The following is a 19,422-nucleotide window of genomic DNA, read 5'->3' as shown; positions in this document are numbered from 1 at the left end:
ATCCTTATGATTAAAAGATACATGGGCCTCCATTTCTCTTCTGAAGAACATGTTTTAAAAGCATTCTGAAATAATACTTACGTATGCCTAACTCATTACATTAAGACTTGAAGCAGAAGATAAACAATTTATAAATTAAAACTAATTATTCATACACAAAGAAACGCAATTTATTTATTTATTTTTGAAGATTTTATTTATTTATTCATGAGAGACACACAGAGAGAGAGAGGCAGAGACACAGGCAGAGGAAGAAGCAGGCTCCATGTAGAGAGCCTGACGTGGGACTTGATCCTGGGTCTCTAGGATCCCGCCCTGGGCCGAAGGCGGCACTACACCGCTGAGCCACCGGGGCTGCCCTAGTACTACTTCTATTTTTAAGGTGTTTACTACTTAATTTAAAGACTTCTTTTCCTAAAGTGTAACAGGGATAAACTTTAACTGAAACTTCTCAGTAAGAGCAATGCTGGAAGCAATGTTAAAATAAATAACACGTAACTTTAAAAACGTACCCACACGCTGACAATAAGGAGTAAGCAATGCTCAAAAGAACAAGAATAGAGTAAAAGGGGCAGCCTGGGTGGCTCAGCGGTTTAGCACTGCCTTCGGCCCAGGGCATGATCCTGGAGACCCAGGATCAAGTCCCACGTCAGGCTCTCTGCATGGAGCCTGCTTCTTCTTCTGCCTGTGTCTCTGCCTCTCTCTCTCTCTCTGTGTCTCTCATGAATGAATGAAATCTTTAACAACAACAACAAAAAAGAATAGAGTAAAAGCAGGAACCCAGATGAGCAAGCACAACACTGAAGCTGATGTTCACTTGAGAGCTTTTGTAAGACCAGATAAACCCAAGCTTTAGTTTTCAAGGCTCTCTGAGGCTGCAAGGACAGGAGATAAAGGTCAGGACCCACCAGAAGCTGGAACTTCAAAGGCCACAGCTGCAGTGTAAGTGGGAATTCAAAACAATTCAGTTTCTGTTGAGAGATGCCTGGGAACAACACTACCCATCTCAACCTCCATTCAGCTAACCTGTGCTTATTATCCCAAACCACAGCACTGCAGGGTGAGGGGAGGCCCAAGATAAATCTCCACTGAGAATTCTTCATCATATGCTAGCTCTAACAAAGACAGGCCAGGTACCTGGGATAAGTGACACACTACCTGAATGAACCTAACTTCAATCTAAGCCTCAATCTCTAGAGATCAAGTTCCAAGACATATGAGCTTAAAGTTAAAATTCCTAAAACACAAAAGAAGGAAATAATCACAAAAGAAAGCCAGCAGAAATCACCGTAAAATCAGATATGCAAGATTTCAGATATTGGAATTATGTGCCGTTGAATGAAAAATAAGTGTGTTGAACATGTTTAAAGAAACAATAGGATTGAAAAATATAAGCAAAGTGCAGGAGACTCTGAAAAATAAACTACTTCCAAAATATGAAAAATATAAATATTAAAAAGTTAGAACTCAATAGAGAGGTCTAAGAGTTTCAAAGAAAACTGGAAGAACTAAAGAAATTAACTAAAGAGCAACATAGGCACTAAAAAGTGGACTATGAAAGGTTAGGAGGAAAAGAGACCTGGGAGGGGTCTAATAGAACACCCAATCAGAGTTCTATCAGAAGGGAGAGTGGGGCAGGGACAGCATGTAAAGACAAAACAGTTGCAAACTTCTCAGAGCTGATGAAAAATACCAAAGATTTAGAAAGCCCTATCAAACCCCAGACTATACAAAGACATCCATATCTAGACATATCACCATGAAATTGCAGAACACATGAGATAAAGACACCAAAAACAGCTAGAAAGAAAAGACAGCTAACCTTTAAAGGAACTAAAATTACATGGACTTCTTGATAGCAAATAAATAAATAGGGGCACCTGGCTAGCTCAGTCAGAAGGATATGCGATGCTTGATCTCAGGGCCATGAGTTCAAGCCCCACACTGGGTTTTAAAGATTAAAGATTACTTAAACTTAAAAAAAAAAAAAAAAAAAAGAATAAAGAGTAGAATGTGAGTAAAAACAAATACTGATTATCTATAAAACAATAACATTCTTTTACGGGATTAAAAATCTGCCACAACAGGGGTGCCTGGCTGGCTCAGTCAGTGAAGCATACCACTCTTTATCCCAGGATTGTGAGTTCCGGTCCCGTGTTAGGTGCAAAAATTACTTAAAATCCTTTTTTTTTTTTTTTTTTTAAAGATTTATTGATTTGAGAGGGAGAGAGAGAACTCGAGGAGGGGGAAGGGTGGTGGGGGGAAGGGCCGGGAGAGAATCCTCAGACTCCCCGTTGAGCAGAGCCAATGTGGGGCTTGATCCCAGGACCCTGATATCATGACCCAAGTCAAAATCAAGAATTGGATGCTCAACTGACTGTAGACTACCCAGGTGCCCCAAAAATCAAATCTTAAAAAAAAATTCTGCCATAACAGAACTAAAATACAAAACATCAGTAGCATAAATAGATCAGAGTTTAATTGTTCTAAGGTCTTTGTATTGTTCAGAAGGAGATTTAAGATGCTGATTAACTTTTGACTTTGATAAATTAAGTATGCATATTAAAACTTCTTGAGTAAGAAGTAACAGGTTACCAACACATCTTACAACCCCCAAATTACAGAGAAAATAAGAGGGTATAACAAAATGTAACCTAAGGAAGGCAGAAAGAAAAACAGGAAAAAAAATTACAAAATGAGATAAACAGAAAGTAGAAATTTAGATGACAAGAATATATCCAAACAATGTTATTACTAAAACTGTAAAGAGATGAAATCCAGTTAAAAAGATCATCACCTGTATTAATAGAAATTCACGTATATGCTGTTTACAAGAGATACATTAGCGTGAAAAGGCTGAAGGAAAAGAATGGGAAAAAAATTAACTAGATAAAAACAAAAGCTGATAGAACTATGTTAATATAAAACAGACTTCAAACAAGACCTTACTAATGACACTACATAATGAAAAAATTTCAATTTACTAGGACAATGTAACAACTTTAAACTTGTATGTTCCCAGTTACATAGTTTAAAAATACATAAAGAAAAAGATCAACAGAGTTATAAGGAGAAACAGACAAATCCATAGTCAGAGTGAGAGATTTTAAAATACTTCATTTGGTAAATAGTTTGCGCAGATAAATCAGTTAAGGATATCAATGATTTTAGTGACATAATTAACAAGCTAGGTCTGATGGACACAGGCAGAATCCTGTATCCAGTGAACAGCACCCCTGTTACAGTCACAAAATTTATAGCATCTTTATTCATGATAGCTAAAAGTAGAAACCATGCAAATGCCCATCAACTGGGAAATGGATAACAAAGGGTGGAATAGCCATATAACAGCCTATTATCTAGTCACAGAAAGGAATGAAGTACTAATACATGCTACAAAATGAATGAACCTCAAAGACATGCTCAGTGAAAGAAGCCAGTCACCTAAGGCAATGTAGTATTTGATTCCATTCATATGCAACATACTGAACAGGCAAATCCACAAGGAAAGAAAATAGATTAGTGGTTGCCAGGGGCAGGGAGGAGGGAAATGGAGAGCACCTGTTAATGCCTATGGTTCTTTTGGAGGTAATGAAGATATTCTGGAGTTAAGTAATAGTGATGTTTGCACAACTTTGTGAATACACCAAAACCCCCCGAATTCTATACTTTATTACTTTTTAAAGTAGGCTCCAGTGATGCCTGGGTGGCGCAGTGGTTTGGCACCTGTGTTTGGCCTGAGGCATGATCCTGGGGTCCTGCATCGGGCTCCCAGCATGCAGCCTGCTTCTCTCTCTGCCTGTGTCTCTGCCTCTCTCTCTCTCTCTCTCTCTCTCTGTCTCTCATGAAAGGGTAAATAAAATCTTTTAAAAAAATTAAATTAAATTAAAAAATAAAATAATAAAATTAAATAGAATAAAATAAAATAGGCTCCATACCCAGTGTGGAATCCAACACAGGGCTTCAACTCACAACCCTGAGATCAAGATCTGAGATGATATCAAGAATTGGAAACTTAACCAACTGAGCCATCCAGGAGCTCCCGAATTCTACACTTTAATTTAAAGAAGACTTAAATAAACAATACACCAAATTCAAAGACTGAAATAATCAATATCACTATTATGTCAATTCCCCACAATATCATTGATCCACAGAGTCAATGCAATTCCAACAAAACTTCCTTGGGATCCCTGGGTGGCGCAGCGGTTTAACCTGCCTTTGGCCCAGGGCACGATCCTGGAGACCTGGGATCGAATCCCACGTCGGACTCCCGGTGCATGCAGCCTGCTTCTCCCTCTGCCTATGTCTCTGCCTCTCTCTCTCTCTGTGTGTGACTATCATAAATAAATAAAAATTAAAAAAAAAAAAACAATAAAACTTCCTTTTTTAAAAAGATTTTATTTATTTATTTATTTATTTATTTATTCATTCATTCATTCATTCATTCATTCATAGAGACAGAGAGAGAGGCAGAGACAGAGGCAGAGGGAGAAGCAGGCATCATACAGAGAGCCTGACGTGGGTCGTGATCCAGGGTCTCCAGGATCATGCCCTGGGCTGCAGGCGGCGCTAAACTGCTGCACCACCGGGGCTGCCCAAAACTTCCTTTTTTGTGTGTGCTTAACACAACATATAAATGTATAAGGGGCAAGAATAATCAAGAATAATCAATAACCAGTCCTTCCTTAACTGATAAAGAATTATAAGGCCATAATTATTAAGGCAAGAAACAGCCAAGTGAGCTGAAACAAAAGGAACAGAACAAAGGGCCAGAAAGGGACACAACAGTCCAGGGAAATGGTGCCAGCACTGAAAGCGTAGATGGACATGGAGATGACCACTTCAAGGTGATGCTTATCCCCATTTAGAAACAAAATAGAACTCTAGCTCGCAGAAGACACAAAACCAATCTGAGCTGCCTTAGAGGTTTATATGTGAAAGACAGAACTATTAAACTTTTAGAAGAAAATATAAGAGTGTCTTTATAATCTTTGGATGAGAGGGAGTTCTGCAACAAGACACAAAGGACAAACCACAAAGTTAAAGAGTAATAGACTGGATTATATTAAAACAATCTTCTGTTCATCAAGACACCATAAAGAATGAAAACAGCCTCACAGTGGACTATGACAGCAATAAATACAAACCAAAGAGGATTAATATCTAGAATATATAAAAAAACTTCTAGAAATAAATATGAAAATGACAACTCAAGAGAAAAGCTGGCAAAAGATTTGAACAGACACAAAAGAAACAAGAATGGTACGTGCTACATGAATCTTCAGTCTCTTTATTAAAAGAAACAAACTCAAACCACCAAATGAGAAAACACTACTTACCTACTAGACTGATAAATATTTAAAAAGCCAAGCTATTACTCTAATTGGATACCTTCTAAATATGGTGCTTTCTTACCTTATAATAGGCCTTTGCATTGTTAAAAAGCAGCTGGAAGTCAGCCGTCAGCAGATTAACATCATCATACTCTTCCATTTTTAGCTTTTGTTGGATTTTCATCAAATCAATGGGCTGAGAAACCACTTCATAATAGTCAGGTTGATTTCTGTAGTAATGTTTTTAAAAAAGGTATTAGTCCAAAGTCCATAAAAAGTTATATTTCAAAACTACTTGTGGTCATGTCCAACATCCCAAGTGACAGAACATACTAGACTTATTCCTATTATTACAACTGAAAAGGAATAACCAAAGCAAGTGCATATGCAAGCCCTTTTCTAAGTATATATTAGCAACATAAAAACCTAACTTAACATCTGTAATGGTTATTTATATGCTAAATATCTAAGATTTAGGGCACCAGCACTAAAACTATGTCACTGGCATCTTCTGCAAATGAAAATAACTTACCTTTCGCGGTGTTCAATAGTGGCTGAAAATATTCATTTTCAAAGCTCTTTGCAAACTTACAAAATGGACTGTCTCTTCACTTAGTGACCAGAACTTTTTCTGCCAAGTACTACCAAGTGCCTACTATATATACTGCTCTGATAGCAATTACTAAACTTATAGAAGAGGTCCTTGGCACAGGGAGTTTACCAAAGATAAAAGTCCTAAGACAAAAACAAACATGACCAAACCATTAAACAAAACAAAACAAAAAAACCCAAAACACATAGGAATAATAAATACTAAATCCAGAATAGTGATTATCTATCTCTTGGAGAGGAGAGATAGTGAAGGTCACAAGGAAACTTCAAAGGTAGTTATAAATGATAATTTCTTAAGTTGGGTTTTGGGTTCATGGATGTTTATTATTCTGATTTTCTTTTATTTAAATTCAATTAATTAACATATAGTCTATTATTAATTTCAGAGGTATAGTTCAGTGATTCATCAGTTGTATATGATACACAGTGCTAATTATATCACTTGTCTTTTTAAAAAAAAAAATTTTTTTTTTTTAAATTTATGATAGTCGCACATAGAGAGAGAGAGAGAGAGAGGCAGAGACACAGGCAGAGGGAGAAGCAGGCTCCATGCACCAGGAGCCTGATGTGGGATTCAATCCCGGGTCTCCAGGATCGTGCCCTGGGCTAAAGGCAGGCGCCAAACCACTGCACCACCCAGGGATCCCATCACTTGTCCTTCTTAATGCCCATCACCGTCTGTCTTTTTTCAAATGAAATTTCATTAAACAAGTAAATCTCCTGAAAAATTATCTCAGTGACTATTTCTCTCAATTCTCCCTCAGGGGTAGGTAGTTAACTCCATTCTATATGGATAAGAAATAAGTTACTACCTTACAAAGAATGTCACGGTCACAAAGGCTTTAATCTCTCTTGGGACCCTGGCTGACATTTTACAGCCCTTTATGTGGGATATATTTAATTCCTAAAATCTTTTATTCTGACATAAAAATTGCAAGAATAGTACAAAGCATGTTTTTCTGAACCATTTAAAAGTAAGCTGCTGACATGAGGTTCTATGGCCCCTGAATAATTTAGTTATTTCCTATAAACAAGTACCAAAGCACAAAGATCAAAATCAGGAAATTGACTCTGCTACAGTATCACCACCTAATCCTCAGACCCCATTCATATTCTGTAACGGTTCCAAAATTGTCCTTTACAGCCAAACAATCAAGTCCAGAATCACATACTGCATATATATTTTAGTTTCTTTCATTCTAAAACAGGTCCTCAGTCTTTCCTCAACTTTCAGGATCTTGATACTTTTGAAGATTATGAGCCAGTTATTTTATAGGGTGTCCCTCAATTTGAGTTTGTCTGTTTTTCTGATGAATAAATGCAGGCTACACTTTGGTAAGACTACGACAGAAATGATACCGCATTCATCACACTGTATCCTTTCAGGTGACACAAGATTTCAACTTGTCTCAGTTCTTACTGTGGGGCTTATTCTGATCACTTGATTATATAGTGGTGTCTGCCAAGCTTCTCAACTGACAGAGCTACTGTTTTCTTCCCTGTACTTTATGGAGCAGTACCTCCAGACTATGTAAAAGTCCATCCCTAATCAATTTACTCACTTATTTATATCAATATGGACTTCTGGAAGTCATTAAAACCCATTACACTAATTATTCTGATGCTCAAACTGCTCAAGGTTGGGCCAGGAAGAGTCCTTCAAGATGGTTTGATCTCTCTATGTACTTCTGACATGTTCCCATCACCCTTTGAACATCTGCTTGCTTACTTTCCTTTTTTTAAAAAGATTTATTTATTTATTTATTTATTCATTCATTCATTCATTCATTCATTCATTTATTCATTCATGAGAGACAGAAAAAGAGAGAGAGAGGTGGGCAGAGACACAGGCAGAGGGAGAAGCAGGCTCCATACAGGGAGCCTGAGGTGGGACTTGATCCAGGGTCTTCAGGATCACGCCCTGGGCCAAAGGCGGTGCTAAAACTCTGAGCCACCCAGGCTGCCCAGTCTGCTTACTTTCTGGCAGCCTAAGATGTTACAGGCTCATCTTGTACTTGCCCTTCAAATCAACCATTTCCCCAAATAATTCTGGTTCCTTTCAATGGTAAATGGTATTTAAAAACGACGTCCAAGGTGCTGGATGTGCTCAAGTCTCCTCGTGTGTTACCACTCCCAGGCTGTCTCAAGGGACAGAGCAGGGGACAGACATATGCTTACTTATATCTACATTTCTATTATCTACATATGTTGGAAACCATGAATTCACACCAACACTTTCTTTTTTCTTTTTTTTAATTTTTCTTTTCACACCAACACTTTCAATTCCAATCCTACACCACAGGGTTCATTCTAGTTTTCTTCCCCTATGTGTACCTCCTTTGTCAGATAATGAGAAACCCGAGTCCTATTTATTCACAATGTATTACGTACGTGATTGGTCTCCTGTTTATAACCAATCTCCTCTTGATGCTGCCTACCTCCATCCCACAATGCTTCTCCTCCCCTCACTAAGGCTATGACCCCTTGCCCTGGGCTAGGCCACACCCCATGTAGCCCTCCTTACTCCACCCATGACAGACTATTGTCACTACTACTCCCTCAACATGGACATCCTCCCTCCACTTAGGCCTCAACACCCCATGCCAGAAAGTCCTTCAACATAAGCCCCTTCTTTACCATGCCCAGGCTCTGACACTGTGTGATGTGATATTGCTACTATCCACAACCCTCCTCGCAACATCCCACCACCTATCTTCCTGGCAGATGGCAAGTTTGCTCAGTCTCATCTAATGGCTTTTGGATTAAATTCTTCAGGAAGGGAAAAGAAAAGGAAAAATAAATTGAATTTTTTAAAGCTCTTACCAACTATTTATGATTTTAGTAAACTATGAAATTAAGTATTAGGAGATTAAAGGAGTGCTCATTTTACTATCTGGAGAAAGTGCAGGAACATAAAGGTCTCAGTGAATTACAACAAAGGACCATCCAGGCCTAATGTTGATGTTGTCAGTGATGCCAAGTGAGCATTAGGGCTTCGTTAACCTGAGATCCACCAGGGCTCTCTCTACCTGGGCCTGATGGGTCAGTCTATTGCTCCTTGTTGAGGCTGGACATCAGCAGCCTCTCAGATTTGGGGGATTATCTATAGACAACTGAGAACCCAACTGAGGACCTGCACCTAGAAAGAATACTTTCTCCCAGAAGCTCTGCCAGAGGGCTCCTCACAAACATTTTCAGACTTAGCACATAGACAAAAGGGAGATCAGGATCCCAACATTCCACTGTGTGTGTGTGATAAGGTCAAAAAAAGGGCCTCTCCCTTTCAAAATAAAAGATTTCTACTAATTTTTCCTACTTAAATCAACATATGAAAAGCATAAAATAATAAAAATTGTCCCTACTCATCCAGAGATAAAAGCACTATTAGTATCCTTTCAGGCCTCCATGTACATGTATATACAAACAGGATTGTGCAGTACACATTCTTGCACAATAGCTTTTCTCTTTCAACACATGGCACCCTGCCATGACATGGCCACAGAAGAGCCAAACTGTAACTGATACTTTTAACCAGAAGAGTGAGAAATACTGGGCCTCATATGTGGAGCCTGCTGTCTACCTTCCAATCCTTTCCCTATCCCCAGGATGGCAGCATTCTGAGCTGCTGCGTGGCTACCAAAGAGCATCTTCATCAGCCTTGCTGCAGCTAAGTTCTGACCAATACAAGAGCTGAAGTATACCATATCCAGGTCACATACTTAAAATGCCTTATTTTTTCCTATGGGCTGGAAGATAGCTATGAGGGGAGCCATCTCAGACCATGCAGACAAGAGTGATATCACAAGGAGAGCAGGGGAAAGAGACAGATAATACCTAGGCCCTGAGGCCTTTACAAAACAGGACTTTTATATGAGAAAAAGCAATTTTTCTTGTTTCAATCACTGTTAATTTGGATGTCTTAACACAAGTAGTTTGTTTGTTTGTTTTAAGGTTAATGCGAGAGAAGGGGGAGGGGAGGAACAGAGGGAGAGGTACAAGCAAACTCTATGCTGAGCAGGAAGCCCGACTTGAGGCTACATGGACCTAGGATCATGACCTGAGCCAAAGGCAGACACTTAACCAACTGAGCCACCCGGTGCCCCACAAGAAGCTTTATATACTGATCAAAACAAAGTCCCAAAAAAGAGATTCACAATTGTGTAGCTCTGAGTATTACAGCTTCCCACAAACTCTTAAGAAAATATATACATTCCACAGAGGGGTAGAGATGCCCCTCAGGCACAGCGCTGGGGGGAAGGCAATCAGTGCTCATAGGGTACCACAACTTGGAAGCTAGAAGACTGTGCTCTAGCACCCAAAGGCACTCTTTAGGACTAGCCTACTGGTGGGAAGCAGGCAACAGAGGCAGTCCTCGTCTATGAGGAGTTTGTGTACTCCAGTATGATGCTGCTCTTCTCTACAGCATACAGGTTAAGAGCACAGGCTTCAGAATCAGAAAGATTTGAGTCTCTCTACATGGTTACAGTAGTTCTGAGATCTTATGCAAATTCTCATCTATAAACCACAATAATAATACTTGTCAAGTTTAAACAATATAAGGAAGTGCTTGGCATTGTGTCTAGCATGTGGTAAATAACAAAAATGGGCTTTTATTACATGCTAATTAAATAACATTTTAAAAGACTGTTATGGGGAATCTCTGGGTGGCTCAGTGGTTTAGTGCCTGCCTTTGGCCCAGGGCATGATCCTGGAGTCTCGGGATCGAGTCCCACATCAGGCTCTCTGCATGGAGCCTGCTTCTCCCTCTGCCTGTGTCTCTGCCTCTCACTCTCTCTCTCGGTGTCTTTCATGAATAAATAAATAAAATCTTAAAAAAAATAACAAAAGACTGTTATGATAAACCAACAAGTCTGGAAGCAGTTATCTGTTTTTAAAAAGAGCCCTTCTTTTTTGGCCATGACTAATCTACATCCTTTAATTCAGGATGTTGACACTGTATTCTTAATGGCTCTGCTCTTTGAGGTGAAATGTTTGCCTTCAGCTCAACTTTCAGCTTTTTCATTACCCACCATGCAATCAACAATCATGAATGAATCTAAATCCTTAGTTAACTCACTGTACTAGTTTCCTACAGCTGCCATAACAAATTGCCACAGACTTAACGGCTTAAAACAACACAAATTTATTATCTTCTAGAAGTCCCAAATGGGTCTCACTGGACTAAAAAGCACGGTATTGGCCTTCTAGAGGTTCTAGGGAAGAATCTATTTCCTCACCTGTTCCAGTTTCTAGAGGTTGCCTCCATTCCTTTGCTTGTAGCCCCCTTCCTCCATCTTCAAAGTCACGGGTGTAGCATCTCCAAATCCCTCTCGGATTCTGACTTTTCTGCCTCCCCCCTCCCTGTTTAAGGACCCTTGAGATTACACTGAACCCATTTGGATAAATCAGGATAATTTCTCCAATGCAAAGTTAGTTGATTAAGAAATTTAATTTTTCTCTGGCATGTAATCCAACATATTCATAGATTCTGGGGACTGGAACATGGACATATTTGGGGGCCATTATTCTGTCTACCACACTTATGTACTCCAACTACCAGAGTTAGAAGGGAATAGTGATGTCATTTTGATAGCAAGAGAAGGAACCTCTAGGCAGGGAGAACACAGCCTCTACAGGGAGGTGTGTGTAATGTACATACTGGGCCAGCAATATGTTTTGCTTCATTGGACCAGAGAAGTCAAACCCAAAAGTACAGGCACAAAGAAAAACAAGCAAGATGAACATAATCATTGTGGCCTCTGTATATTTTGAAAACAGATTCCTTTTAACAATGATAGCTACAACTTCATTGCTATCTTAAAGACTGTAAATAATTTTTTAAAAATACGCTTCACTCTTGTGGCACCTGAGTGGCTCAGTTGGTTGCTGTTTGCCTTCAGCTCAGATCCTCATCTCAGGGTCCTGGGATCAAGCCCCATGTGGTTGTCGGGCTCTCTGCTCACCTGGGAGTCTGTTTCTCCCTCTGTACCTCCTCCTGCTTGTGCACTCTCTTGAGCACTCTCTCAAATAAATAAAGAAAATCTTTTTTTTTTTTTTTAAATGCTTTACTCTCAAGGAACTAGACAAAGAAAAACATAATAAACTCAAAATGAACAGGAGAAATAATATACAACAGATTTAAAAGAAAACAGAAAAACAAAAACATGAACAAAGCTAAGAGTTGGTTTTTTGAAAAGATCAACATTAATTGACAAACCTTTATCTGAATGAACTAAGAAAAAAAAGAAGACTCAAAATCACAAATGAAAGAGAGAACATTACAATCAATGCCACATACATAAAAAGGATTATAAAAGAAGACTATGAACAACTGTATGGCAATGAAGTAGATAATTCAGAAGAAATAAATTCCTAGAAACACGTAAGACTGAGTTTGAAGAAACAGAAAACGTGACTAGACCTATAACTAGTACAGACGCTGAACCTATAATCAAAAATCCTCCAGTAAAACTACTGGGTATTAACCCAAAAATACACACACACACACACACACACACAAAATCAAAGGAATACATATACCACATGTTTATTGCAGTATTATTTACAATAGCCAATTATGGAAGCAGCCCCAGATGTTCATCAATACACGAATGGGTTAAAAACAGAGGATATGTATATGCATATACGTATATACATACATACATATATATATATATATATATATGCACAATGGAATATTAGCCATAAAAATAACTAAATCTTGCCATTTGCAACAACATGGATGGAGCCAGAGGGTATAATGCTAAGTAAAATAGGCTAGAAAAAGACAAATACTGTATGATTTCACTCATATATGGAATTTAAGAAACAAATGAGCAAAGGGGAAAAAGAGAGACAAACCAAGGAGATTTTTAATTATGAAGAACGAACTGATGGTTACGTTACTACTGTACTACCGTGGAGATGGGTAAGAGGATGGGTGAAATAGGTAACAGGGATTAAAGAGTACACTTATTGTGATGAGCATGGAGTAATGTACAGAATTGCTGAATCACTATATTGTACATACGAAACTAACACTGTATGTTAACTATACTGGAATTTAAAAATTTAATTAAAAAAAAAACAAAAACAAAAAACTTTTCTTTCCCAGCAAAGAAAAGTCCTGGGCCTAATGGCTTCCCTGGTGAATTCTACCAAACACTTAAAGAACTAAAATTAATCCTTTTCCAACTTTTCTAAAAAAAATTGGAGAAAAAACTTACTTATTCTGTGAAAGCATCAATATTCCTTTTTTTTTTTTAAAAAACTTTATTTTTTTTATTATTTATGATAGTCACAGAGAGAGAGAGAGAGAGAGAGGCAGAGACATAGGCAGAGGAAGAAGCAGGCTCCATGCACCAGGAGCCCGACGTGGGATTCGATCCCGAGTCTCCAGGATCGCGCCCTGGGCCAAAGGCAGGCGCTAAACCCGCTGCGCCACCCAGGGTTCCCGAAAGCATCAATATTCTTATACCAAAGCTAGCAAAGATGTTACAGAAAACTACAGACCAACATCCTTTATGAACACTTAGAAAATTTTTCAACAAAATACTAGCAAAATATTAAAAGCATCACACCATAAACAAGCAGGGTTTATTCCTGGAATTCAAGGATGATTCAACCTATGGAAATTGATAAAGTAATGCATCATAGCAGAATGAAGGAAAATAACTGAGTGATGATCTCAACAGCTGCAAAAAAAAAAAAAAAAAAAAAAAAAAAAACCTGACAAAATTCAATACCCTTTCAGGATAAAACTCTCAAAAAATTAGGCATAGATGGAAAGAACTTCAACATAATAAAGACCATACAGGAAAAGCCCACAGCTACCATCATACTCAAAATGGTAATAAATAATAAAAAAAAAGCTTTCCTCTAAGTTAAGCAACAAAATAAGGATGCTTGCTCTCACCACTTCTTTTCAACATATTCCTGGAAGTCCTAGGCAGAACAATTAGACAACAAAAAGAAAAGGCCTCCTAAATGAAAAGAAACAAGTAAAAATCTGTTTACAGATGACATTATCTCCTAAGCAGAAACTCTAAAAGATCCAAAAAAAGGGCAGAATAAATAAATTCAGCAAAGTTGTAGTGTGCAGAATTAACATATGCAAAAATCAGTTGCATTTCAATACACTAACAGTGAACAATCCAAAAACGAAAAAAACCCATCCAATTTATAACAGCATCAAAAAGAACAAAAAATTACAAATAAACCTAAACAAAAACATGAAAAACTTGTCCACTGAAAGCTACACACCTCTCTAAGAAATTAAAGACTCAAATAAATGGAAAGATATCCCATATTCACAGATTAGAAAACTTAAATATTGTTAAGACACCAATACTCCCAAAGCTATCTACAGATTCAATGCAATACCTATCAAAATCCCAACAGTACTTTTTGCAGAAACAGAAAAATCCATCCTGAAATTCAGATAGAATCTCAAAGATCCCCAAATAGCCTAACCTATCCTGAAAAAGAACAAAGTTGGAAGACTGTCCTAGGGTTCTTCAGAGAAACATAACTAATAGGAAAGAGATACATACACACAAATATGTATAGACACACACACAGACACACACATGCATGGGTCTTATTATAGAAATTGGCTCGTGTGATTACCGAGGCCAGGAAGTCCAGGATCTGTCATCTGCCAGAGAATCAGGAAAGCGAGTAATATGAGTTTGAAGGCCCAAGAACTAGGACCTCTGAGATCCGAAGGCAGAAGCAGATGGATGTCTCAGCTTAGAGAGCACTAATTCATCCTTCCTTTCCCCTTTCGGTCTACTCAAGGCCTCAGGAGATTGGGCAATACCCCACTGCACTGGTTAAGGCCATCTTTTTTATTCAGTCTCCTATTTAGAGGCTAATCTCTTCCAGAGACATCCTTATTGACACAGATATATCTGGGAATCCAGTCAAGATAGATATCTTAGCCCAGCCAAGTTGAGACAGAAAATTAACCACCACAGGATTCCTACTTTTTGATTTCAAAGCGTACTACAAAACTACAGGTGCGGCAAGGATGTGGAGAAATTGGAACTCTGGTACGCTGCTTGTGGGAAAGTAAAATGGTACAGTGATATGGAAAACAGAATGCTGATTCCTCAAAAAATTAAAAACAGAATTACTATAAGATCCAGCAATGCCACTTCTGGGTATATATCCCAAAGAACTGAGAGCAGCATCAAAGATATATTTACATACCCATGTTCACTGCAGCATTATTCACAAGAGCCAAGTGATAAAAGTAACTCAAGTGTTTATCAACAGATGAATAGATAAAAGGTGATATATCCATACAGTGGAATATTATTCAGCCCCCAAAAGGAAGGAAATCCTTTTGAATGCTACATCACAGGTGTCCACTGAAACCATTATGTTAAGTGAAAGAAGCCATCACAAAATACAAATACTGTATGATTCCACTTATATAAGACCTCTAGCATAGTCAAATTTAGAAAAACAGAAAGTGTAATGGTGGCTGCCAGGAGCTGGAGGCAGGAAGAAAGGAACAGGGAGTTTTATAATGGGTACAGTTTCAATTTTGCAATATAACAATGTTCTGGAGGTCTGTTGTACAACAATATGAAAAAACCCTTAATGAACTGTATACTTAAAATTATAAAATGTATAAATTTTATGTTGTGTATATTTTACAATAAAATTTTTTAAAAAAATATGCTTCACTACATCCTGACAACTAAAACTAAAATCTGGACCCCAATATTCTTTAAACCATTCCTTCCAAAGGAAAACTCCATTATCAAATCCCTCCCACTCACCTTCCAACTCACCTTCGTTTGGGTGCCCTAATGAAGAGCTCACAGAGGAGCCTGCCCTGCTCATCCTTATAGTCTCGGATGGTATTGTAGAGTTCATGGCATACAGCAATCTATATATCGTAAAAGGTTTAAAAAAAAAAAAAATCACCAGAAATGTGAACAGAAAGCCACTGTAGGTGTAAGGATTATCCATTAACAAAAACATACCCATAAAAGGCAATTAGAGAAGAAAATGGACAAATCCCCAAGTTCCCACACAAAAACTCAGGTCTGAACTATGCTGACATCATTTCCTTATTTAAAAGAATTTAACTGATTAGGGGCACCTGGCTGGCTCAGTCAGAAAAGTATCCAACTCTTGATCTCAGGGTTATGAGTTCAAGCCCTACATTGGGCATAGAGATTACCTAAACAAAACTTACAAAAAAATTTAACGGATTAAACATTTTGGCATCTTTCGTGAGATTTATGCTACTCATTATTGTTCTTTTCTCCTTAGCTAAATCAGTTCCTATCACTCTCTCGGTTAAAATCATCCAAAAGAGGAGCTTCCCACTACTGACAGAATAAAATCTAAACTCTAAACGCTGACCACAGAGTATGTAGAGTAACTACATACAGTGGCTGGGCAGACTTCACCCGTCTTCTTCCTTTGGACCATCTTTCTGTAATCACAACACAACAAACCCATTCCTGACCCAGCTCCTCTTCATTGGGTCCCTCTGCCTGGAATACCCTTCCCTAGTACTCCATAGGGTCACTGCCATTATAGAGAAATCTATCAAGTTTTGGGCACAAGTAACACAAATAACACAAACTTTTTTTTCTTAGCATTTATCATTAACTGAGAGTACTTTATTATCTATTTGTTCATCTGTTTACAGTCTGCTTCTGCCACACTAGAATCTAAGCTCTTTGTGAAAAATTGGCTTGTCTTACACGCGGTTATATCCCAACCATCAGAATAGTGATTGCTTGGCATATGATAAGCACACAGTTATATGAATAACATATAACGTGAAGTACCTATATTTTTTTCTTTCCTTTTTTGTCAAAAGGTAGAAACTTCCAGTTATAAATAAACACTGGGGATGTCATGTCATGTATAACACGGTAATTATGTACAACACTGCTATGTATATTTGAAAGTTGTCATAAGAGTAGATCCTAAAAGCTCTCATTATAAGAAAAACTATACTTTTTTTGGCCATTTATAGGAAATAACAGATGTTAAACTAATTGTGGCTTTAGTTCACAATTTATGTTGGTCAAATCATCATAGTGTACACCTTCAACTTATATAGTGTTATGTCAATTACATCTCAATAAAACTAGAAAAAAAATTGTTCATATTTCTATTATGGTGTTGGCCATTCCCTGATCTGTAGAATTCCTAAGCCCATTTGGTTATTTTTAACTAGAATTAAGTGCTTCATGAATAAATAAAATCTTTAAAAAAAAATAGAATTAAGTGCTTTGGCAGATTATACTTTTAGGAAACATCTTTTAATCAAAACACAAATAACTTTATGCAAATTTCTTATTCTAAATGTATTCAGAGTACTTTGAGAGTTCCTAATATTTATTTTATTTTTAAAATGTATTACTGGGTGGCACCTGGATGGCTCATTCGGTTGGGTGTCCAACTTTTGGTTTTGGCTTAAATCATGATTTCATGGTCGTGGGACTGAGCCCCATGTAGGAATCCAAGTGTTCAGCGTGGAGTCTACTTTCCTTCTTCCTCCCCCTTGGCCCCTACCGCTGCTCACACACTATCTCTGTCTAAAATAAATAAATGAAATCTTTAAAAAAAGTATTATTGCAGTATACCTGACATACAATGCTATATTAGTTTCAGATGTAGAAGACAGTGATTCAATGGTTCTAATACTATTCAATGCCCACCACAGTAAGTGTAGTCCCTATCTGTCACCATATAATGTTATTACAACATTGTTGACTATATTCTTTATGTTGTACTTTTCATCTCTGTGACTTAGTTTTATAACTGGAAGTTTGTACCTCTTAATCCCATTCACCTATTTCACCCACCCCCCACTCACCATTATTTCTTAATATTAAATAACTGTTAAAGACTGTTGACTAAATACGTACTATAAAAGAAAGAATAAAGATATTAAGCCAGAGGAAAAAAGTGGTGAGGCCTTGCGTATTAACTGCTTATCATTAAAGGAAGAGTAGGAAAAGCAGGCAGAAACTATGTGATGCAAGTTACTCACAGGATCTACAGTTGGAAGATTGGACAGTCTCCTCCTTTTCCTGCTGGGGCCTGGTGTGGATACAGAATGGTGCCCGTCATCAAAGTCCCCGCTGACACTACTGGATGGGGAGGTAGCTCGTCTTCTCTTGGAACCCATGGAATCCAACTTCTTCTATAAGAAATAATCAGCCATGTTCTTATACTTAAATTTAGACCTTGCCACTAAGCCCTCAACTAGCCACTTGCTACCAAGATTCTGGTTCACTTAGGAGGATATTTTAACTGTTGTAAAGAAACTTAACTATCAGTTTTTTTAGTGGAAGTTCTGGACCTTGTTGCTTTAGCCCCTTCACTTACCAGAATGCTACACTTTCAATTTAGATGGGGCAAATTCAACAAAAGTAAAGCAATTTATATGTTACCAAGTTTGTTTGAGTGACCCAATAATGCCCGGTCCCAAACTTACCCCTCACCAGACTTTAAAAACCTACATGTAGTGGTACACCAGTGTGGAGGTATTGATTCCTCAGCCCCTGAGGCAGCCAGGCAGGCCGCAGGGACGAAGCCCCAAGGCAGTCACCTCTGGAGTCAGCAGCTTCATCTGTTTTCCCCAGTGTGTCTAACAATTCTGATCATTTTCCAGGTGGGCCATGATGTGGAAAAAAGTAGAAATCAGTGCCTGAGGCAAATGAGTAGTGCCAAAGTGCAGGGGACAGAGGACAATTAACCTCCTAACATTTTAGATCAACTCTAAAACTAATCACGGGAAATGAATTTTCTCCATTCATTAAAGAAAGCCACAAGACAAACCCCTGGAATACACTTAATGTGACTTACCATACCTATGTCAAAACAGTAAGACTACTTTGAAACTTTTCTGCCAATCAGACTGACCTCCTTTTCAGTTATATGAGGTACTCCATTCCTAAGAATTTTGGAATCACAGCTTTAAGTTTCGGATGATTTGGAATAGTACCTCAGAGGTGAACTTTTAGGTCCTACTTGGCCTTTCAGAAACACATATATATTTGCTGCCAAGTAGGCTGTCTAGTAACTAACGTAAACACAACTTTACAAATGTACACATTTGACTATAACACAAAAAAATGCAACCACTGAAATGATATGCTACAGCTACAGGGAAAAGGGTATATACCTGAGGTCCTATAATTCTTATATAATTTAACAACAGTACCAAGTAGCATACTGTGATTTCAAAGGTTCTTCTCTAAAGCTAAACGAAAAAACTGATCCCAGTTTCACTCATCAACATTTAATTTCAGTAAACTAAGACAGCAGCAACTGAAAGAATGGGTTGCTAGTAGTTGTGGAGAGAAAAACTGGGGAGCTCTGGGAACTGAGAGGAGCAAAACAAACCAACATATAGAACATTCTGGTAACCAACTTAGAAACAAGAGGAGTCTCCTATCTCTTCCTCGGAAGCATGGTCCACATGACACTT

At 38.1% G+C, this 19,422-nt stretch overlaps 1 protein-coding gene across 32 annotated transcripts in view; it reads right to left on the bottom strand.

Annotated features, from left to right (window-relative positions):
- The window catches only part of PBRM1 (polybromo 1), a 121,621-nt gene that overhangs the window by 98,787 nt on the left and 3,412 nt on the right, over window positions 1-19,422 (bottom strand). For 26 of the 32 annotated variants that reach the window (XM_077858600.1, XM_077858591.1, XM_077858595.1 and 23 more), the window contains 3 exons: window positions 17,980-18,132; window positions 15,752-15,849; window positions 5,419-5,566 (listed from right to left, as the gene is read on the bottom strand). In XM_077858600.1, the coding sequence (XP_077714726.1) occupies window positions 5,419-5,566; window positions 15,752-15,849; window positions 17,980-18,117 (384 nt within the window). In that variant the 5' untranslated portion in view covers window positions 18,118-18,132. Of the gene's footprint in view, window positions 1-5,418; window positions 5,567-15,751; window positions 15,850-17,979; window positions 18,133-18,451; window positions 18,573-19,422 lie in introns of those variants that run through there. The other 6 variants (XM_077858605.1, XM_077858603.1, XM_077858617.1 and 3 more) reach the window with 2 other exon arrangements.

The sequence above is a fragment of the Canis aureus genome, chromosome 19, assembly GCF_053574225.1.
Source record: "Canis aureus isolate CA01 chromosome 19, VMU_Caureus_v.1.0, whole genome shotgun sequence".
Classification (NCBI taxonomy): Eukaryota; Metazoa; Chordata; class Mammalia; order Carnivora; family Canidae; genus Canis; species Canis aureus.
Note: the sequence above shows the minus strand (reverse complement) of the source record. Positions and strands in the feature narration are given on the sequence as shown.